The sequence below is a fragment of the Ursus americanus genome, chromosome 26 (genome assembly GCF_024610735.1).
Source record: "Ursus americanus isolate L20-20 chromosome 26, mUrsAme1.1.p, whole genome shotgun sequence".
Lineage (NCBI taxonomy): Eukaryota > Metazoa > Chordata > Mammalia > Carnivora > Ursidae > Ursus > Ursus americanus.
The window spans coordinates 7,531,252-7,555,527 of record NC_142152.1 but is presented as its reverse complement, the minus strand read 5'-3'; the positions used below and the strand labels follow the sequence as shown (position 1 = coordinate 7,555,527).

The 24,276-nt window shown below is 35.9% G+C and overlaps 1 protein-coding gene across 3 annotated transcripts in view; it reads right to left on the bottom strand.

Moving 5' to 3' along the window:
• Positions 1-2,607: 2,607 nt before the first annotated feature.
• PCNX4 (pecanex 4) overlaps positions 2,608-24,276 on the bottom strand; it is a 39,273-nt gene continuing 17,604 nt past the window's right edge. For all 3 annotated transcript variants that reach the window (XM_087855978.1, XM_045810379.2, XM_045810380.2), the window contains 9 exons: positions 23,536-23,715; positions 22,934-23,448; positions 22,593-22,693; positions 22,341-22,463; positions 18,123-18,483; positions 15,232-15,335; positions 10,135-11,168; positions 9,566-9,752; positions 2,608-3,314 (listed from right to left, as the gene is read on the bottom strand). In XM_087855978.1, the coding sequence (XP_087712104.1) occupies positions 3,063-3,314; positions 9,566-9,752; positions 10,135-11,168; positions 15,232-15,335; positions 18,123-18,483; positions 22,341-22,463; positions 22,593-22,693; positions 22,934-23,448; positions 23,536-23,715 (2,857 nt within the window). In that variant the 3' untranslated portion in view covers positions 2,608-3,062. The remainder of the gene's footprint in view (positions 3,315-9,565; positions 9,753-10,134; positions 11,169-15,231; positions 15,336-18,122; positions 18,484-22,340; positions 22,464-22,592; positions 22,694-22,933; positions 23,449-23,535; positions 23,716-24,276) is intronic.

The following is a 24,276-nucleotide window of genomic DNA, read 5'->3' as shown; positions in this document are numbered from 1 at the left end:
GACACCCCATTCCCCCACCCACCTCCCCTCCAGCAAAAAGGCATTTTGAAATACTCTAGCATATATGCTTAAAATCTAGGGTAGTAGAATGCTAACCAAAGAATTACAGTAACCCATTAAACATAGATGTATGGAATACTACATGAAGCAGAGTGCAGGATAATGAGCAGATAATAAAGAAGTATCTGAAATGGACCTGCGTCTAAGGTACTCACACTCTTAGAAGAGCTGACGGGTACAAATGACTATAATTTGAAGCGGTGGGTAGGGCTCATAGCAGCCATTATTAGGCCCCTGTCACATGCCGTTTGCTATACTGAGGTGCTTTGTATGAGTTAATTCACTTATTTCTCATAACAGCTCACTAAGGTCTGTGGTATTATCCATCTTTATAGAGGAAGAAACAGATGCTCAAAGCAAGTAGGTATTACTTTCCCAAAGTCACAGAGCTAGTAAGGGGTAAAACCAGGAGTAAACTCAGCTCGGGAAGACCCCATTGGCAACACTTTACTCTAGTTATTAATTTTACTTTTTTTACTAGCAGTATTACTTTAATCTTTACCACTTGACAGTAGAAAACATACATAGGCCACAACAGAAAATCAGCAAATATTCCTTGACTGTCTACTCTCAAGAGGGGTGTAACAAGAAAAACATGCTCCTTTATCATAAGCAGTTAGTTTAGCTATAGCCAACATACATAAAAGAACTAGAATAGTTGTTGGGTAAGTTGGAGGCCCCTCAGGTAGCTATCCTTACAAAAGGGGGAAGGTGACAGAGGTAGACCTTGGGGTACAGCAGCAACAGAATAAAGAGGGTGCAGTATGGGGATAAAATAAAATACGCAAGAGGGCTCTTGCACAACCAGTGATGAAAATGGGCATTATGACTAATTGAATACACTGCATCTGGGGTAAAAATAAAAAAGATGAATTGTTGGAACAAATCTAGAATGCTACAAAACAACATTGTCACATGGCATGGTATAGACTGTAAGCACAAATAATTCAGAAAAGGGAGAGATCTGAATATAGAAGAGTGCGAGGTGACTATGATAAGCACTACACTATGGAAACCCCTCCGTAGCATATAGAAGGGTGTGAAGCCCTCTGTGGAGAGGATGATTTGCACTGAGCCTTGAAAGGGTGGGATTTAGAAAAAGGTTTCAAGAGATTGGAGTGCAGGTCAGTTTTGTTTTGTCCCTAAATCTCCAGACCTTGGTGTGCTTGCCAGTGTTTAGGGTTTGTTGAAGACTATGCCAGGCTTCCAGAATGTTACGAATGAAAACTCACAGAGAATGAAATTAGCATGGTATGAGGATGAAGGAACGAGTTCAGTTTGCTCAATTACTCCAGCCAATGAAGGGTAGAAGGGGCATAAATAAGTTAAAATGATCTTTAAAAATTCATCTGCAGGGTGTTTTTCTATGGCATGTACAACCATATACTTTTCTGCGTATAAACCCTCTCTTCTTTGATCTTTTTTGTGAGCGACCCAAGATGGAAAGGCAGCTTTTTGTCAAAGTTCATTTTGTCAAAGATGTGGTCAAGAGCTGTGAAACCAAGTGTTCACATATTGACTTTTAAAAAAGTTTATTATTTTGCCCTGACCTCTCATTTCCTAACCTTTATCTCGAACGGCCCTTCGAAATAGGAAGGAAATGGTGTGCTCATTCTATTAGTGCTGAAAGTGAGGCAGAAACGGGGTTGTGCAAGGTGACAGACAGCTGGTGAGCTGGTTAGAAGAGTTAGCAGTAGAAGCTATGGCTTTAGGATTTGCTCAACTACTGGGTGCACCAGTAAGTCACGTGAGACCTCAGTCACAATCAGTTCCTACTAAATAAACAAATAAATATTCTATTATTTTTAACACATTACTATTTTAACACTGAAGTATAGTTGATGTACTATGGACAATTTGATGTGTTTTGACATATATGGCCATACTTGTGAAACCATTAGACAATAGAGCAAACATATCCATCAGCCCCAAAGTTCTTTTGTGCCCTTTGTAATTACTTCCCAGCCTATCCCACCCCAGGTAACCAATGATGTACTTTCTACTACTATTTCTATTCCATTACTATTTCGAATACTATAGATTTGTTTGCATTTTCTGGGGTTTATATAAACGAAATTGTAGTTTATACAGATACTGCTGGTGGGAATGTAATCTATAAGCAGCAAAAGAATGAAAGTTCTTATCGTGTTATGAACATTTTCCTGCCATTTCTTTCCGCCTTTAGTTTAGATACCTAAGACACTAGTAACCACTAGACATTTGGGTTAAATCATTCTTCAGAAGCAGTACGTTCAATTGAAAAGAAATGCTTAAGGAGCCAGATCTAGGGAATGGCCTCTAGCAGTCATTATGTTGTATCCAAACACTGTTAATCCTGATGAACAAGATAAACCCATTTCCTTTCACATGTATCAAAAAGATACTGGGAAAGGAAGGAAAAAGATTTTATTGGAAGAGGTTTTATTAAAGTTTTTAAGGCTTCTGAATTGAAGTATATGTAAAGAAAATGAATAGATTATATGAAAACACTCAGGCCATATTAATGTTAAAACAAAACAGCACAAAGTTTGAAAATACTATAAAATTTAATATTTCAAATAAATAAATATACATTATACAACCTTCAATAGGATCCATTATCATTACATAAGAACACTGATATGTGTGTTTATCTTCTAGGTATGTAAAAATTATACTTGTTGACTTCTGTAAGGCAAGCCACCTATGACATTTAAGAAAGCATTAATAAATTCATTACCTAATCTTATACAAATATTTTATATTTGCTAAAGCCTACCACAATCCATAGGGCACAAATATTGGCCAACTATTTCTAACTCTTATGTTAGACAAAGTTTGTTTTTTAAACATTAAGATAGCTGATAGAATCAACTTTACAGAGCTTAGCTTTTCTCAGGTATCTGACTTGGAGGAGGAGAGAGAGAAGTCCAGTGAAGTTATGAGGAATCACATTACTTTTCTAGAATGAGAAAATAAAAACATCTCATTTGATGACAATACACTCACAGGTCAAATGGGCTCTAATACAAATGTATGTGAAGAGGTTTTGAAGAATAAATTGGATATCCCAGGGGAGGATCAGCTGCTTGTACTGTAAGGTTTCTTAAAAGTAGTGGATGAGCTTGTATACTATATCGTTCCTCATCATCGTTTGTGGCATAAAGCAATTCCCATGACAGATTGGCCCACTGACCTCTAACAGCTTCAGCATTTAACTTCCCAACTTGGATCAACAATTCTTGAAGGGTAAGTACTCTGCCAGTGTAAACTCCCTTTAAAGTATAAAAGGGGGGTGGGGGAGGAGAAGAAAAAGTTATATTCAGGCCTTTACATTTTATTTATAAACTTAGAGAAAAATTCCATTGTAGTTAGGCAAACTTAAACAGAAAGTGGTGTATTAAAATATACACATGAGTTACTTGCCTTCAGAATCAACCATCACCTCTATTCAGTAGCTCTCTGAATAAGCTTGAAATGAGAGACATTCATTCAATAACCCAAACAGCAAAATCCCGCTCCTTCTCTTTCCTTTCCCTCTCTATTCCTTACCCCGTCTCGCCTCAACAATGCATAAATCATAAATAGTAGTCAGTGGACAATCACACAATAGGCTCTTTTTAAAAAGTTTCATTGAGATACAATTCACATTCCAATTTACTCATGTAACGTGTATAACTCAAGTCTTTTTTAGTTTATTCAAATATATACAACGATCTCCACAATTTTAGAACACTTTCATGACCTTAAAGGAAACTTGCGCTCTTTAGCTATTACGCTCCCATCCCTCCATTCTCCCAGTCATAAGCAACCACTAATGTAATTTCTATCTCTATAGTTTTGCCTTTTATGGAATCATCATGTGAATGGAATCATATATGGTCTTTTGTGACTGGCTTCTTTATAACGTAGCATAATATTTTCAAGGCTCATTCACGTTGTAGCATATATCAGTACTTTATTCCTTTTTATGGTGGACTAATATTCCATTTTATGAATAAACCACAATTTACTTATTGATTCATCAGTGAATGGATAGTTTGGTTCTTTCCACCTTTTGTCAGTTACGAATAATGCTGCTATAAACATGCATGTACAAGTTTCTATGTGGATCTATGCTCTCATTTCTCTTGGGTATATACCTGGGCGTGGAATTACTGAGTCATATGGTAACTCTAATCATTTAATAAACTGCCAAAATGTTTTCCAAATGGTTGTACCATTTTACATTTCTGCCAGCACTGTATTAGAGTTCTAATTCTCCATATCCTCACCAATACTTATTATACGCCTTTTTTATTTCAGCCATTGTAGTATGTCCTTGTAGGAAGTAATATCTCATTGTGGTTTTGGTTTGCATTTCTCTCATGACAAATGACATTGAACATCTTTTCATGGGCTTATTTATTGCCCCATTTGTATATCTCCTTTGAAGGAATATCTATAGAGATACTTTGCTCATTTTAAAATTTGCTCATATTTTATTATTATTGCATTGTAAGAGTTCTTTAAATATTCTAGTAACAAATCCCTTATCAGATATATGCAAACATTTTTTCCACTCTGTGAGTTGTCTTTTCACTTTCTTGGTTGTATCTTTTGAAGCACAAAAGTTTTTACTTTTGATGAAGTCCTATTTATCTATTTTTGTTCTGTTTTGTTTTCATGCTTTTGGTGTTATATCTCAGAATCCACTGCCATATTTGAGATCATAAAGATTTACTTCTATGATCTTTTCTATGATTTTTATGGTGTTAGCTCTTATATTTAGGTCTTTGATTTATTTTGAGTTCATTTTCGTATATAGTATGTAGTAACGGCCTGCAGTTGGTTGAATGGTATCCCTCAAAGAAGATATATCTCAGTCCTAACCCATGGTACCTGTAAATCTTGTTTGGAATGTGTCTTTGCTGATGTAATTAAAAATCTTGAGATGAGATCATCCTGAATTTAGGTGGCTCTAAATCCAGTGGTTGGTGTCCTTAGAAAGGGATGGGAGAACTGACATAGGGGGATATAGGAAAGGTGTCCATGTGAAGACAGAAACAGATTGGAGTTATGGTGTCACAAGCCAAGGAATACCAGAAGTCACCAGGAGCTGGAAGAGGCAAGATTCTCCCCTAAAGCCTCTAGACAGAGGGTGGCCCAGCTGGCATCTTGATTTCAGGCTTTTGGTCTTCAGAACTGACAGAGAATAAATTTCTGTTGTTTTAAGCCACCCAGTTTGCAGTAATTTGTTGCGGCAGCTCCAAAAACTAACACAGGGTACGACGACATTCTTTGGAATGTGGCTATCTAACCGTCTCAACACCATTTGTTGAAAAGACTATTCTTTCCCCTTAGAATGGTCTTGACACCCTTGTTAAAATCAGTTGATCAGAGTCACATGGATTTATTTCTAGATTTTGATTCAGTTTCATTGATTTTTATGTCTATCTTTATGCTGTTGCCATACTGTCTTGATTACTGTTGGTTTGTACTAAGTTTTGAAATTCGTGTTAATCTGACAATTTTGTTTAAGATTGTTCTGTATATTCAGGGTCCTTTGAAATTCCATACGAATTTTAGAATCAGCTTGCCAATGTCACACAAAAGCCAGCTGAGATTCTGATAGGGATTGTACCGAATCTGTGAATCAGTTGGGGCGTATTGTCATATCATTTTGAGCCATGAACATGGGATGTTTTTTCATTTTATTAAATCTTAAATTATTTCTTTCAACAATGTTTTATAGTTTTCAGAGAATACGTTCTGTGCTTTTCTTGTTAAATTTCTTCCTAAGTATTATTAAGTAGAACTGTTTTCTTAACTTCATTTTTAGATTGTTCCTTCCTAGTGTATGGAAATACAATAGATTTTTGTATGTTTATCTTGTATCCTGTAACCATGCTGAACTTACTAGTTTTAAGTTTTTTAGAGGATTCCTTAGATTTTCTATATGCAAGATCATGCTATCTGTGAATAGAGATAATTTCACTTCTTCCTTTCCTATCTTTTTTTTCTTGCTTAATTACCTTGGCTAGAATCTCTAATATAATGTTTAATAAAAGTGGTGAATGAAATCCTTGTCTTACTACTGACCTTAAGGGAAGCATTCAGCTTTTCACATAAGTATGATGTTAACTGTGGGTTTTTCATAGATGCCTTTATCAAATTGCGGAAACTCCCTGCTATTCCTAGTGGAAGTATTTTTAGTACTAAAGGGTATTGGATTTTGTCAAATGTCTACCGAGATGATTACATGGTTTTGTTGTTTATTCAACTGATATGCTATATTACATTAATTGATTTTTCGGTGTTAAAGAAACCTTGCCCTCCTGGGATAAATACCACTTGATCATGGTGTATAATTCTTTTTATATGTTGTTGGATTCAGTTTGCTATTATTTTGTTACAGATTTCTGCATCCATATTGATAAAAGATATTAGTCTATAGTTTTCTCTCCTTGTAATGTTTTTATATGCTTTTGGTATCAGGGTAATACAGGCTTTACAGAATGCGTTGGTAAGTGCTCCTGTTTCTTCTATTTTTTTTTTAGAAGAGTTTGTGAAGAACTGGTATTATTCTTGAAAATACTTTAGAATTATGTAACAAAGCCATATAGTTCTCAGATTTTCTTTACAGTTAGTATTTTGATTACTAATTCAATCTCTTTAGTTGTTATAGTTCTGTTCAGATTATTTCTTCTTGAGTCAGTTTTGGTAGTTTCTATTTGTAGGAATTTGTCCATTTCATCTAAGTTATATAATTCACTGGCATACAAGTGTTCACAGTATTCCTTTATAATCATTTTTATTTCTATAAGGTCAGTAGTAGTGCCCCCTTTTTTTAATTTTCTATTTCATAATCACCTTTCTTATCTTTATTAATTTCTTTCTTCTGTTTCCTTTAAGTTTTGTTTACTCTTCTTTTTCCAGTGTTATAAAGTGGAAGGTTAAGCTATTGATTTGAAATCTTTCTTCTTTTTAAAGCTATGAATTTTCCTCTAAAGACTACTTTAATTGCATCTCGCAAGTTTTGGTATACTGTGTCTTGTCATTCATCTCAACAATACAGAATGATATAGAATATAATAGAAATTATATTCTAATTTCTTCTTTGACCACTGGCGACTTAGGCATGTATTGTTTAATTTCCACATATCTCTTAGTTTCCTAAATTTCTTTCTCTTACTGATTTTTAATTTCATTTCTAAAATGAAACATAATAGTTTTTGTATTCTGATTTTGTATTCTGCAACTTTGCTAAATTAGCTTATTATTTCTTAAGTTTTTTGGTAGAGTACTTAGGGCTTTTTATATATAATATCATGTTGTCGGCAAATAGTGACAGTTTTACTTCTTCGTTTCCAAATTGGATGACTTTATTTCTTTTTTCTTGCCTAATTGCTGAGGCAGGACTTCTAATACTATGTTGAATAAAAGTGGCAAGACTGGGCATCCTTGTCTGGTTCCAATCTTAGAGGAAAAGCTTTCGGCTTTTCACCATTGAGTATGATGCTGGCTGTGGCCTGTCGAATATGACCTTAATTTGAGGTACTTTCCTTCTATATTCCCTTTGTTGCCCACTTTGTTTTCTTCTTTAAGCATGGTTTCTTTCAGTCCTTTGAACATTTTTATGATGGCTATTTTGAAATCTTTGTTACATCTGACATCTAGTCACTCATAGGCAATTTTTCCCTCCTGGTGTATGGGTCTGACTTTCCTGTTTCTTTCTGTCTTATAATTTATGTTCAATACTGGACATTTTATATAACACCACGGCAGTTCTGAGCATTGACTTTTGCTCCCCACCCCCATCCCAGGGCTTGTTATTTATTTGCTTTAGTTTAGTAAGTGGCAGGATGACTTTAGTGAAGTTAATCCCTACTTCCCCCACAAGTGTGAAGCCTTTGATTTTGGTTCCTCAGGGAGTGCAGCCTTGTGAATGTCCACAGTTACCATGAGATGGCAGTGGTTTTAGCAGGGCTCTCTTCATCTATTAATTGCTCACAACCAGCTGCTAAGCTCCAATGATTGCCAGGTGGTTGCTTTATGTTTTCAACAATGACGTGGGAAGTAAATTGTTTCACAGACTGATCCAATTAAACATGGGCACATTTTTTGACCCCACAAGGGCTCTTCTCTACTGTTTCTTTCCCTGGTTCTGTTTACCTATTCAGCCTACAGTTTAGTTTATGTCTCTAACAAATTTACCAGTAGACCCTTAATTACTTTTTACCACAAGCTCCTTTGTTTTTGAGGGCATCTTAGGTGTCAATGTAGCCACACTGCTGCAAGTAAAATAATTTCCTTTGGGAGAAATTTAGAGTTCTCTCTTTTTTTAATGGTCTGTTTCTCCCACTGGGCAAAATCTCTTAGCCAGAGCTAAGGGGGTATCTGGGGGTGAGACAATGGCATGCTTCTGTCTGAGAGACTCCTCTGCTTTAGGAGGTAGAAGGGGAGCAGTAACCTCAGGTCTTCTTGGCTTGCCTCTCCCAGTGTGGAACCTCCACCTTCCAAGGAGGTAAGGGTGGTCAGGGCCCCATTATTCTCAATGGCACCAAGTCCAGAGTAAAGCCTCTATCCAAAGAGATGGGTTGGCCAGAAAGGAGTTCTCACCTCTTAACTACACATGCCCAGAACCTAGCCTCCCAACAGGTAGCGGGAGGTAAGATAAAAATGCTGAAGCCCTGACTCTCCCAGGAAAACAGTCTTCCAACTAGGAGCTGAAGTGAGAGGGAACCCTTCTTGTTTATATCAGTCTGAGGAGTTTCTGTCTTGCTGAGTTGGGAAGGAATGGGTCTTGGTTCAAATACTGCAGTCTCTCACTATTCTTATGGGGCTTTAGTTGAAAGTTTTGAATAAATGTTTCTTCATTTGCATTTGCCCTTAGGACCATTTCCAAATTTTTAAATGGTTGTTTTTTAAAAACAACTTTCATTATTTTTGATGGGGAGCACATCTATGGAGCTCCTCAAGATGCAATGCCAGATATGAAACCTACAATGAGTGTGTAACATTGAATCACATTGTGCACACCTGATGACAGTTTAAGTGTAATGAGAACAGCCACTAATTTCTTTTTTAAAAAAGTTATTCCCTATTTGGAGTCTCTGAATTTTCACAGGTCAGATTTGCTTCAGATAAAACACTGATGTCAGAAAAAATGAATCCTTTGCCACTTATATATTAATTTTTCATCTAGGAGTCAAATCCAAAGTGGTAATTCATGACTCAAATTTGGCATAGGAATATAAGCCATTTAGTCAACTATGTAATAGCAAATTAAGTTTACTTGGTTATCTTAGAGGTTATTGCACAACGGCTACACATTTTTAATTAGCTCATATTAGGTTTGCAAAAGTAAATAATGAGTCATTCTAGGATTGTACTATGTTGGCCATAAAGTCATTATTACAAATGCCTTAATGATATGATTAACACATCCATACCCAGAATGTTGTGTCTCTTTCACTTAGTTCAAATACTTTAGTTCTTTAAGGTCAATATATGAAAATGTTTAAAAACACATTTTTAACCTTACCATATTAGGGTCATATCCCAGAGAAAACAAGTATGGTTTTTCTTGTAAAATTGCTTCCTTCCACTTTTCATCGGACACCAAACCAATATACCAGTCAGTTTCATATTCTTCAAGGCAGTTAGTCAGCTCTTTAAAGTCTTCTATTGGACCTAAACTTGCTTTATCAATCATTAGTTTCAGAGTATACCTTAAAAATGGAGAAACAAAGAATTTTAGAAATTTTAATAAAATTTATAAAATCAATTTTATAGGTAATTTTGTTCAATATTTTTAAGACATTGTTCTAAAATCATACATATTTCAGATAAAAAGTTCAGGGAGAAATGATGGAGTGAAGTGAAAGTGAAGAAACCCAATAAGCCATATGAAAAATAGGTTCTCCACATAAACAAATAAAAAGTAGAAATTAAAATGTACTCCTGATATCACTACATACTAAGCTTTTTTTTTTCATTTTTAGGAAAGTGATTATTTTTTATAGTTAGAAATGAAGAAGTATCTCCTCCTAGGTTAAAAAAAATCAGTATTTTTCTGCCAGTTACAGTTTATGTATAATCAAAATGAATTACCTGAAAGCTTTCAGTGCTAGTTGGAACAGTTCTGGCTTTTCTGTGAGCCAATCCAAGGCAAGAGACCAAGGCAAAACACCACTGTAAACTCTCAATATATGACCAGGACTGGGAACCATATTGTCTACTCCAAATAAACTAAAATAACAAGTCATTACTGCATGAACATAAAAGTCTTTTAAAACTCTGTCCTTTGCAATTTCTTCCAGTACATTTGAGGCATTTTCTTCTGTATGAAAACATTCCAACTGCCTTAAAACAAACTGGTACCACTCTTCCGGAAATAATGAGCTCATCTCCCTCATTTTGGAATTAGGCAAACAGTTAGATGTCCACTCTTCAGGTAAGCTTAACAAGTGAGAATGAGAACAACTGAATTCCACGAGAGGGATATATGTCACATCTTTTTGTTTTCCTTTATCAACAACAGGGTAACCCAATATAACTGACTTGTAAAGACTGTTATCAGGAACTGTGCCTATAGAATGATCACGAAGCCCCTGTGATTCTACTGATCCTGGAATAGGCAAATTTATACCTGATACAACTTTTAATTGATCTTTTTCTTCTTTTCCTTTTTGGATAGTTGGCTCATCACCAAAAACATTATCATCAGACCAGTCATCCAAAATTTCTGAATTTAAACTATCTGTGTCTTCTGGGGATTGGCTTTGTGGTGAAGCATTCAAAGCAGGCAGAATTATTAGAGATGCTTTCCCTTTATTTTCAGTTCTGTGAACGTCCTGAACGTTGGGTCTTCTGGAACAGTATTGAACAAGTATCCACACAAGTACTTTAATAAGGTCACCTTTAAATTCTTTTAAATTATCATGAGAATCAATTATGCCAGATAGAACATTCCTGGCATCAGAATAGAGTTTTACTGGTAAAACAGTACAGGGTGTCAAGACATTTCCAAAGTGTTCATTAATAGAACATATTCTCGAATATTCTTGTTCAAAGGCACTCTGAAAAACTTCATCAACTCTTTGAGCTTCAGCAGTATGACAGGATGTCTCTTGCAATTCTAACCCCTAAAGAAGAAATAAAAAGGACTTGAGTTTATGATCACTTATTACACAGAGAAAAGCAACTATTTTTGTATATGCCATGGATTGGATTCTCATAATGAAAACATGGAAAATGCAAAAAAAAAAATTCTTAACTCAAGAGCTACACCTTTACTCAAACTTATTGGCACTTTAACACATTTGATGCTGCATACAGAAATGAAAAATTATGTTACCATTTTAAAAGAAATTATAGAAATGCCACTAGAAATTGGCAGAGCAATTAAATTGACTATGACCATAATTTTGAAAGACTGTATGTATGGTCAAGGTTTAATCATACTTACAAAAAAGTTTTTTTTTTTTTAAAGATTTTATTTATTTATTTGACAGAGAGAGATAGAGTGAGAGAGCACAAGCAGGGGGAGTGGCAGAGGGAAAGGGAGAAGCAGGCTCCCTGCTGAGCAGGGAAACCGATGCAGGGACCAATCCCAGGACCCTGAGATCATGACCCAAGCTGAAGGAAGATGCTTAACGAACTGAGCCACCCAGGTACTCCAAAAAACTTTTTTAAATATAAAATTTTTTTGGAGGGCAAAAGGCAAAATTGGAAGTATACAGCATATACAGTTTTGTATCCTACTTTATATGGCAGCATTATTCTATTGTATGATATGCCATAATTTATTCAATCATTTTCCTGTCCTAGTTTTTTAATTTTAATAACATCATCATCATCCAGATTTATGTATTTGATTACTGTCTTCTCCAACTATAATGTCAACTCCATAAAGCAGCTTTCTTTTGGTTACTACTCTACCTGCAGTGCCTAAACCAGCACTTGACACAGTACTAGTATGCAACAAATATATGTCAATAGAATGAATATTATGTGTTTTTATTTTTTACTTATTTATTTTTTAAAGATTTATCCATTTATTTGGGGGGGAGGGGTCAGAGAGGGAGAGAGTCCCAAGTAGACTCTGTGTCCAGTGTGGAGCCCAATGTGGGGCTCAATCCCACGACCCCAAGATCATGACCTGAGCCAAAACCAAGAGTCTGATGCCCAACCAACTGCATCACCTAGGCACCCCTGAATGTGTTTTTCTGTGAATTTTAAACACATTATTTCTCTATACGGAATTACTTGAAGAGGATGCACCAGGTCACTACTATTATTATTGCTATCATTGTCTACGTATACATTTTTACAAAATTATCAGTGCCTTTAACAAAAGTCAATGCTGTCAGGTTGTATTAGGATCCAGAGAAAGAACATGGAAAGTGAACATCAGAAGCCATTTTTAAATATGGCTTTACCAGGTGTTTGCACACAATCTTGAGTAGATCACTTATCCTGAGATTCCTCTTCTCTTTCAAAGAAAACTAATCCTTACACATAGGGTTGTGAAGATTTAAATAATAAAAGTGCTTTGTTGGGGTGCCTGGGTGGCTCAGTCAGTTAAGTGCTGGACTCTTGAGTTTGGCTCAGGCCAGGATCTCAGGGTTGTGAGATCAAGCCCCAGGTCCAGCTCTGCATTGAGCGTGGAGCCTGCTTAACATTCTCTCTCTCTATCTCTCCCTTTGCTCCTCCCCCCCAATAATCTCTCTCTAAAAATAAATAATTTTTTAAAAAAGTGCTTTGTAAACTTTAAAGCATATAACATATAAATTTTGGTAAGATAGTAAGTATTGCTAAGCCACCTTGTGTCCAAAAAAATGAAAAGAAAAAAAGACTGCCATCGAAAAGTATATCTACGTATATAATAGAGCATAAAAGATCAATAAAGGATTCACATTTTTAGGCATTATAAAACATACCATTTTAAAAATAGAGCCTAAATGAAGCAATGAAAATGCCCTCAATATTTTTTAAACATCTTTTTTTTATAATGCTCTCAATATTTTACATGAGATTTTGCCGTCTCTTACTTATACAGGTTAGACTAGGTTCTCAAACTTTGGTTGAGTCAGAATCACTGGAGGGCAGTTAAGACACAGGTTGCTGGGCCCTCCTCTAGTTTCTGATTCAGTAGGTCTGAGGTGGTGCCCAAGACTGTCCATTTCTAATAAGCTCCAGATGTTAATATTACTAATCTGGGGAACTGAATTTTGAGAACCACTGGGCTAAAGAAAAAGCTTTTTAGTCACCAGCAATTTTATCCCATCTGTGCTAATACAAAACATTCATTCATTCACCACTATTCATTCACCACTATTCATGAAGGGCCTATTATGTGCCAGACACTGTTTCAGGGGCTTAGGATATATCCCTTCAAAAAGAGATCCCTGCCGTTGTGACAATTACATTAGAGAGTAAAGGGACACAGACAATCAACAATGAAAATAAGTAAATTATATAGTTTGTTAGAAGGTATACGTGCTAGAAAAACAAAGAAAGTAAAGCAAGCCAAGGAGGACTGGGAGTGCCAGGATGCAAGTGGGAATACAATTTTAAATAGGATAGCCTGAGAAGGGACATTTGAGCAAAGACTTGAAGGTGGTAAGGGAGTTAGCCTGTAGTTATGTGAAGGAAGAGCGTTCCAGGTAGAGAAATAGCCAGTAGGCTGGAGTAGAGTGAGAAATTCAAGTAGTGGATGAGGCTAAGAGGAAACAGAGAGCCTGACCACTTAGCACCTCGGCTTTTATTTTATTTTTTTTTAAGATTTTATTTATTTATTTGACAGAGAGACAGCCAGCAAGAGAGGGAACACAAGCACGGGGAGTGGGAGAGGAAGAAGCAGGCTCCCAGCGGAGGAGCCCGATGTGGGACTCGATCCCAGAACGCCGGGATCACGCCCTGAGCCGAAGGCAGACGCTTAACGACTGCGCTACCCAGGCGCCCCCTTGGCTTTTATTCTGAATAAAAAAAGAGATCCACTGTAGGGTTTTGAGTAGAGAAGTGACATGAAATGAGTTAGACACTGAAGATTACTCTAGCTGAAACAGACTATCGGGAGGCACAGGCAGAGAGAAGCAGGGAGACAATCAGGAGGCTACTGCAATTACCCGGGAACGACAGAAAGCTTACTTAACAGTAGGGTGGTGTGAAGTGGTGGGATATAAGATATGGCTTAAAGACAAAGCCAACAGGATTTCTTGTTGGATTGCATGTGGGGTATGGTGGTAAACAGGAGTGAAACATCACTGGACTAAAGCCCAAATGTTTTGGGGCTGAGCAACCAGAAGGATGGAGTTGTTACCAAGGACTGCTAGGCTCTGGGGCAGTCTGATGTTAAGAGGTCAAGGAAAAGAAGGACACCTTGGTGGCTCGGTGGGTTAAATGTGTGCCTTGGGCTCAGGTCATGATCTCAGGGTCCCGGGATCAAGCCCTGATTCCAGCTCCCTGCTCAGCTGGGAGTCTGCTTCTCCCTCTCCCTCTGCCCTCCCCACACGTGCTCTCTCTAATAAATAAAATCTTAAAGAAAAAAAGAGGTCAAGGAAAAGAGAAGGAACCATCAAAGGAGACTGACAAAGACTGACCCATGAAGCAAGCAGAAAGAAGACACTGTGTCAAATGCTGCAGACAGGTCAAATAAGAGCATGTCTGAGAACTGATCATTGGATTTGTCAATGTGATAGCCATTAGAGACCCTGACAAGAGCAGTTTTGGTATAGTAATAGGTAACAGGGTCAAAAACCTAGAGTAAGTTGAAGAGAGAATGGGAAAAATGAAATTTGAGATTTATTATAAGCAATTCTATTAAGGCATTTTGCTTTAAAAAGAGGAGAAAGACGGTGTAGCAGGAGAGGTTTTTTATTAAGCCGAGAATGCTTATGTGATATAGGAGTGAAAGAATATTACTGAGTCACACTTTTGAGATGCTCAACTAGATAAGGATATAAAGAACAGGCCTGGACAAAAAGAGGACAGGTATATTTGTTACTACACTCTACCATACAATCAACACTAGTCTACCTATCAATATGTGCATACTGAAATACACTTTAAAAATCCCTACGTATTTTCACAGGTAATTAACTGATACTCTTAAGTTGAGCTATTAAGTGTATGATGTGTCTGTAACAGGTAAAATTTTACACATGTGCTATAAAAATACTAGAGAGGTTTCAAATGTACATTGACCTTAATGTTAATACAGCAGTAAGTATAACCACATTCTAGAATCATTATCCATATTAAACGATCCTGAAAACGGCCCAAGTAATGAGACCCAGGTAAGAGGAGACCTAAAACAAATTAGAAAAAAAAAAGTAAGTAATATTCAACCTGTTTTATTTTGCCATGTGAATCTTCAAAATTGATAAGACACTTGGAACTGATTCATAGCTCCTTTCATTCTCTCTTTATGTCAAGAATAGAAACAATTATTCATTGCATATCAGGGGGCATTAAATTAAACTCTTTACAGGAACAGTAACAGTTAAAAGAGAAAATCTATAAGTAATACTACATAAAAATTCAAGCACATACGTTCCAGAGAAACAACAAATTAGAACCTACTATATAAAATCCTAAATACAGTAGGAAAAGTATTAAAAGTATAAACGTATTAAATGTAAAAAATGTATAAAAGCCAACCTCACATTAATTATTTATTTAAAGCATTTTGGACATTTTTTAAAAATAAACATGCATATAAAAATGTTTTGTGTTGCTAAAAATTTACTTAAAATGCCACTACCACACTGTACAAAAACTTCAAAAAAATTAGTTTTCTCTCAACGTCATGTCTCTGAGATCTACCCATGTTGACTGCAAATAGCTCAAGTCACTCATACCTACAGAATTCACTATATGAATATAGCTAAATTTGAATATTCATTTCCCATTAACAAACACATTCCATTTATTTCCAATTTTTCTCTATTACAAATAATACTGCAGTGCCTTCGTGTAAGTCTGCTTATACAACGTGCTGTACAGTAAAGAGTTAACATAGCTGAACTCACTGCTACCCTTTAAAAGTCCTGCTTGCAAAGTTGGTTGATGGCTGGCATCTGGGAACTTGTGTTTTGGGAGAATTCTCACCATCCTCCCTGATAAAAATCTCACTGTGTCTAAACAGTTTGTACAAACAATACAGTTTATACTGAACACCTGCTTTCCTTCTGGGAGTCTGGAATCTTGGTACACACTAGGCAGATGATGCTTACATGACCATGCCCCAGTAAAAGCCCTCGGCGCTGAGTCTCAAATAAGCTTCCCTGGTAGTCACCATATCACACAGGTTGTGACAACGTGTGGCTGGGGAATTAAGCATGTTCTGTGTGATTCCATCGGGACAGGACATCTGGAAGCTTGCACCATATTTTATCCCATGTAACTTTTCTCTTCATTGATTTTGTTCTGCCTCCTTTCACTATAATAAATCTTAGCCATGAGTACAAATATATATTGAGCTCTGCGAGTCCTCTTAGTGATTCATCAAACCTGGATATGGGCCTGGGGAACCCCAAGACACATGTGCAGAAGTTTCCCTAGAATCAGAATCTAATTAGAATTATAGAATCTAAAACTGAATCCCTAAGCCATGGGATCCATACACCTTTACAACAGACTATTTACTCTTCAAGGTGGTTATACAAATTTATATTCCCTTCCAGCAGGGTGTGAAAGTTCCTGTTCCTCATACCCTAGCCAATACTTGGTAATGTCAGACTTTTACATTTCTGCCAACCAGACGTGTGTGAAATGTTATCTCATTGTCCGCCCCCCCCCCCGCAGGGATACTTTATGACACACTTTTTCGCTGAGTGTATACACTCATTGATTTGATAATAAAGTATAATTTCTACCTCAGGAATTTATTACTTTACATGTGAGACAAACCTCACAGGTATTTTTATAAGTGGCATACTATTATATAATAAACATTAATTAGAACTGGATGAAAAGATGAAAAGTGTAGAATATTTTCTATGAGAAAGAAAATGATTATTCATTAAAAAATTTATACTACAGTTTTTCCTAAATTACTTCACATATTTTAGATAACAAATAGATAATTAGGAAAGTTCAATCCAAGAAAGCATTTCATTAAAATTCTAATTTGAAATTTTTATTCTGCCTGCAATCAGTTTGCCAAGATGTTACTGGATATTTCTAAAACAAGTTTCAAGGGCTAAGGCATTTGGTAGGAGACAACACGCTACTGTCATCAGCTTCCGCATTATCTAAAACCAACCTCGAGAAGTACAATATAGCTGAGTTTGTAGTTAGCACACAATGAAAGCATTAACTTATAAAATTAGTTCATCCTTATAAAAAAAAATATTTTCTTGTTGATACTTGTATAGTACTTCATTTTGGGAGGATACTGATCATTGACCACAGCTTTTGTTATCTTGCCCTGTAACCCTGCCAGAGTGCTTACGTTGCTGTACAGTAACTAATTAGATACGAACAAACTCCCTTAAGCCCTTCAATCTGATATTATGTAAAGCTAGTTTTTTTTTTTACTATTTATGGATCTAAGCCATTGCATCTATTTGATGTGAACTCACTATAAACTCATGCAAATTTTGGGAGATAAGGTGTTTTCATGGTTCAGTGGTGGGACTATAACCTGATTTTTTAAAAAATTTTTATTTATTTATTTGACAGAGAGAGACAGCGAGAGAGGGAACACAAGCAGGGGGAGTGGGAGAGGGAGTACCAGACTTCCCACTGAGCAGGGAGCCCGATGCAGGGCTCAATCCCATGACCTGAGCCAAAGGCAGATGCTTAACAGCTGAGCCACCCAGGCGCCCCTATAACCTGATTTTATTCAAGAAAATCTTTTTTAAAAAATGTCAAATCACCTTAATGAAACTGCCTCTTACTGTTTTTATTTTATGGCTTTGCTCAAATAAGGAGCAAGAGATGTACTTCTATTTCCTAGTTAGTCCTTCTGCCATACCTCAAAGTATTAGAATCTATATAATGGCTGGATCAAGACTTTTTCTCTATGTTCATTTTTTTTTGTATTTTAAATATATTAGTGAGGATTTTTAAAGCACAACCCGTTTACTCACCTAAACTTCCAGTGGCCATTGCGGCCTGCAGTGCAGTGGTCAGACTTGGGACCATCTGGTGGTAGTACACTGTGTCTGCACACACGCAGGCCGCGGTGCCCACTGCTCCTGGCCAAATCTGAACAGGTCGGGGAAAGCCCACCAAGAACAAAGGAAGGGTGAAGAGGGGGAGTAAGGGAGAGGAGAGGAGTGCAGAGAAAACGATGAAGACCAACACGAATGGAGAGAAGACAATGTTGAGTATACATAAAGTGGTGGTTGACTTCCGACGTTTTTTCTCAGTCCACGATGCCAAAAGTACAGTCACAGCAAACTGCAGTTTAGAGATGAACTGAATCAGACGATCACGCATGATACCAACCTGCAGAGATGTAAAAATGATTTCTTTTATTCTTAAAGACTTCATGAATTTTTAAGATCCTATAAGGAAAACTATAATTTTATTATTGCTGCAATATTTTTGAGGAAATAGCTCTTATATGAGATTCCTTGTTATAATTTTCCCCAACCCACCAAGTAATAAATGTGCCTACATTTTTAAAAGTTTGGGCTCCCTTAGGAAAAAAGTGATACCAACGAGAACTAACAGAGTGCTAGGATATCTTAAGGTTGACTAACTTTTGCATTACATGCTTGTTAGGTCAGGAGAACCAGAAGTAGTAAATAGTTAAGTAACTATCCTTAATTCATCCTTATTTTAGAGAGTGTTTTATAGATTAAGAAACAGAAGTCATAAGAGAAGCCTTAATAAATTGAAATCATGTAAGTATGTTCATACGAATCATGCGAAGTATGTTCTTTAACCAAAACAGAATTAAATCAACAATAGAAATAAAAAATAATAAAGGAATCTTGAAATTAAAAGACACATTGCTGGGATGCCTGGCTGGCTCAGTTGGTAGAGTATGCAACTCTTGATCTTGGGGTTGTAAGTTTGAGCCCCATGTTAGGTGTAGAGATAACTTAAAAATAAAATCTTTAAAAAAAATTAAGATAAATAACCAATGAGTTAAAGAAGACATCACACAAAAAAACGAGAAAACATTTGAGATGAATGAAACAAAAACACAACATATCGAAACTTGTGATTCAGCTAAAACAGTGCTCAGAGGGCAATTTATAGCTAGCTTTAAATGCCTACGTAGAAGAAATATCTTAAATCGATAACCTAATTTTCTACCTTAAGAAACTAGAAAACAAAGCACAAACTGAATCTCAAGTAAGCAGAAGGAAGGAAATGATAAAGATTAATAAAATAAAGAATATAAAAACAATAGAGAAAATCAATGAAACCAAAAGCTGTTTTTTTTTATGATCGATAAAATGGACAAACCTTTAGCTGCACTGACAAAGAATAAAACAGAGAAGACTCAAATTACTAAAATCAGGAATGAAAGAGATAACTTTACCACCAATCTTACAGAAAAAATTTGGAAGGATTATAAGAGAATACTATGAATTGTATGCTGATAAATTTGATCACTTAGATGAAACCAACAAGTTCCTTAAAAAACATAAAACAACTCAAGAAGAAATAAAAAACTGAACAGACCTGTAAGAAGTACAGAAATTGAATTTGTAATTTAAAAGTTACTCACAGAGAAAAGCTGAGGCTCAGATGGCTTCCATACTACAAAATACTACATACTACAAAATATTTAAGATACATACCAAATATGATCAAACATTTAAGAATAATTAGTATGAAATTCCTAACTCATTCTATGAGGTCAGTGCTATTTTGATATCTAAACCAAACACACGACAAGAAAAGAAAGATACAGATATATACAAATACCAACCACACAAAAACACTAGCCAACCAAATCCTGCAACATATAAGTAGGGTTATAGATCATGACCAGATGGGATTTATTCCTAAAATGCAAAGTCGGATTAACAACCAGAAATCAACGTATAACACCATGTTAACAGATTAAAGGAAAAACCACATGACCATTTCAGCAGACACAGAAAATAGACAAAATCCAACACCCTTCATGATAAAAAAGACTAACCGGAAATAGAAGGGAACTTCTTCCACCTGATAAAGAACATCTACAATAGGGACGCCTGGGTGGCTTAGTCAGCTAAGCCTCCGCCTTCGGCTCAGTTCATGATCCCAGAGTCCTGGGACTGAGTCCTGCACTAGGCTCCTTGCTCAGTGGGAAACTTGCTTCTCCCTTTGCCTGCTGCTTCCCCTGCTTGTGCTCTCTCTCTCTCTCTGACAAATAAAAAACCCTAAAAAAAAGTTTCTTAAAAAGAACATCTACAATAGCTGATGTCATATCTAATGGCAAAAGACTGACATCAACTTAATGGAGAAAGACTGACTGCTTTCCTTGTAAGATGTCTGCTCTTCTATTCAACATTATACTGGAGGTTCTGGCCAGGGCAAGTAGGTAATAAAAAGAGAGGAAAGACATTTAGCTTGAAAAGGAAAAAGTAAAAATATCTCTACTATCTCTAATTTGCAGATGATGTGATCTTATACACAGAATGTCTTTAAAAATCCACTAAAAGTCTACCAGAACTAATAGAAGTGAGGTTCTAGGACACAAGATCAATATTTTAAAAAATCAATTGTATCTATACTCTAGCAATAAACAAGCCAAAAAAAGGAATTAAGAAAATAATTCCATTTATAATATCATCAAAAAGAATAATATACTTAGGAAAAATTTAATAAAACCATAAGACATGTAACACTGAAAACTACAAAATATTGTTGAACTAAAGATCTTAAAAATATATAAAGACATGTCATATTGATGAATGGGAATAATTAATATTTTTAAGATGGCAATACTCCCCAAACTGATCTACATATTTGAGGTAATCTCTATCAAAGTTTCAGATGCCTTCTTGCAAAAACTTAAAAGCTGAAACTAATATTACATCGTAATGCAGGGGCACTGAAGAATCAAAACAATCTTAAAAAAGAACAAAGTTGGAAGACTCACACTTCCCTATTTCAGAACCTCTACAGAGTATAGTAATAAAGATAGGATAGTACTGGCATAAGGATAGACATAGATAAATGGAAAAGAACTGAGAGCCCAGAAATAAACTCTCACATTTGTCATTTGATTTTTGACCAGGGTCCCAAGAAAAGTCATTGCGGGAAGGGTAGTTCTTTCAATAAATGGTGTTGAGACAACTGTATAACCAACCACATATTAAAGAATGGATTTGGAACCCTACCTCATATCATATATAAAAATAAACTCAAAGTAGACCATAGACCCAAATGTAGGAGTTACAGTTTTAACTGTAAAACTCTTAGAAAACACAGGGAATCTTTATGATTTGGGAATAGGCAGTGTTTATTAGACATGACCCCAACAATTCAAGCGACGAAAGAAAAAAAGAGATAAACTGAACTTCAGCAAAATTAAAAACTTTTTTTGCTTCAAAGGATATTTTCAAGGAGAAAGATAGCCTACAGAATGGGAGAAAATTTTTATCGTATATATGTCAAGGAACTTGTATCCAGAATATATAAAGAACTCTTAAACTCAACAATAAAAGGGCAAGCTACGTAAAATGGACAAAGGATCTGAATAGACATTTCTCAAAAAAAAAAAAAACCACACAAATGGCCAATAAAGTTATGAAAAGATGCGTAATTAGCATTCAAGGAATGAAAAGCAAAATTACAATGAGATAGTTCACGCCCACGAGAATGAGTATAATGAAAAAGTCAGAAAATAACAAGTACTGGTATGGATGTAGAGAAATCCTCAGACATTGTTGGTGGGAATATAAAATGGTACAACCACTTTGGAAAAATGTTTGGCAGTACCTTGAAGTGTTAAACATAGACTCACTATGAACTGAAATTCCAGTCCTAGGTAGATAGAGTTAAAAGAAATGAAAACATATGTCCAAAAAACAAATGTTCAAAAACATGTACACAAATGTTCATAGCAGCATTATTCATAATAGTCAAAAAGTGAAAACAACCTAAAAATCCATCATCTGGTAAGTATATCAACCAGAGAAACAGAAAGTATATTAATGGGTACTGGGGCTAGAGTGGGGGGTGGGTGGGATGGAGAGTGGAAATAGGGAAGGCCATTAATGTGCATGAGGTTTCTTTTTGGGATGTTGAAAATGGTCTAAAATTAGACTGTGGTGATGGCTGTAAATTTCTGTGTACTATTGACCTGTGTATATGAAATACATCTCAATAAAGCTAATAAAACATATGCTTACCAGTAAGAGTCTGATTCCTGTATCCAGGCTTCTGTTCCACCACACATCTGTACTGGAGACCAACAAGTGTACTACTGATACAATGACTGTCTCCAATAAAGCATTTTCTGTATTCTGCCATACCTGCAGTACACAAATTATCCACTTTATCAGGGAGAATTTGATAAATTTAAGTAAACTGTTAGAATAAACAAAACTGCAATTAAACTCAGCAATACAAAAATATTATTATTAAGTGCTTATTAGGATTACCATTCTAAACGCTCTCGTGAATCCAATGGAGACAGACAGAGAGTGGAGTCCTTGTAAGGAACTGTCCAATGAAAGAAATGCTATCATAGCAAAGGGTGACACTACGACAAACAAAAAAGAGACAAATTTAATTAAGGCAAAGTAACCTCTTCTACCATATATTATTTTGGCTAATATGATTTTTATGAGCACATTTAAGCAGTTAACTGAAAAAACTAATAAACAAACCAAAACAGGAAAGAATAAATGCCTGTATGCTGTATATTGCAGAAACATGGGAATTCCACATTTTTGTATACTTCCTAGATATAACACAAAGTTAGTAGATTTTATCTTCCTACCTAGATTTAGCAAAATCCGTCTGACAACACCAATCTTCACAAGTCTTGTTTGCTTCTCTAAGAATAAAGTCACAGTCTGCACATCCTTTGGATAGAAAGGGTTTCGAAAAATTCCAAAGATACAGACGCTTTGAATTTCTCTAAGTATCCACAGTATTATAAGCAATATCACTAAAACATAGCCAACAATAGCCTGAGGACTGTTTTTGGAAATCTGTGAGAAACCAGCAAAATGATGCAGCAAACTAGTTTCTATGAGAGCCAAGACTAATACGATGATGTAGAAAAGGTATTCCTTCCAAGTAAACGGTTTCTCTGAACGACTGGGTAAAGCCTTAGATTTGGTTCCAACTCTGTGTCTAGTCACACTGCGTTTGAAGACAAGACCCATGTCACTTAGGTTAAGACTCAGTAAGAACCCAAGTCCAGTCATGAAAAGAACCACACCAACAGTGCTGGGAATGAAATACGATGTTACAGCTGTTCCAGCAGAGATGATGAACATTATTAATAACCTGCAGAGAAAAAGAAAGATTTGTTCAAAAAGAAAAACTGCACTTTAAGAACAAGTTAAGCAGAACTTTAACATTTAAAATAATTACCGTAGGTGTGTTGACATAGATGAGCCTCCAAGGCCAAACTCTAAAACCTGCTCCATTGCCCATAAGAAAAGAGCATCAGGTGGGGGCAGAGTTCCAAGTGCCCACAGAAAGGGTAAAAATATAAACAAGATGTGTAAAATCTGATTCATTTGTTCTAGAGCTGGTATATTTACCGTAAACCTATAAGAAAAAGGAAACATTTAAATCATACCAAATAATATACAGAAGAGGATCTTCCCAGGAAAAACAAAACCCACTCCCTGAAACAAAGAACACTTACAAAAAGATCCTAGTCCCAAACTGCAAAAGATCAACATTTATAAATTGTGACTATTGCCCTTCCCCCTTATCAGCAACTACCCCTACTCAACTGTGTATGAGATTAGCACTTAGAAAATATGTGGATTCAAATGTGAAAAGAAGGAAGAGTAATTAAAAGTAGTTGACTGAAAAAAAATTGAATTTAGGGACTTATAAAACTGAACTGAGCCCAGAGTAAAAATATTTCACCCTGAATTGTCTAAACTACTTGGCTGAAATTCTACTAATGATTCTTGAGAGTTTAAAATTTTCTAATTTAAGACTGTAAGTAACTGGGAAAACCAAAGCCTTATTGATGTTCTTACTATTAGTAGCTAGCAAAGAGAGCTCTTTTTGTTCTCCTCCTTCATTCCCCCACTCCCCCCATACTGTCTTAACCCCAGGTCCCAGAATTTGAAGTCAGTATAATTAATATCAGAA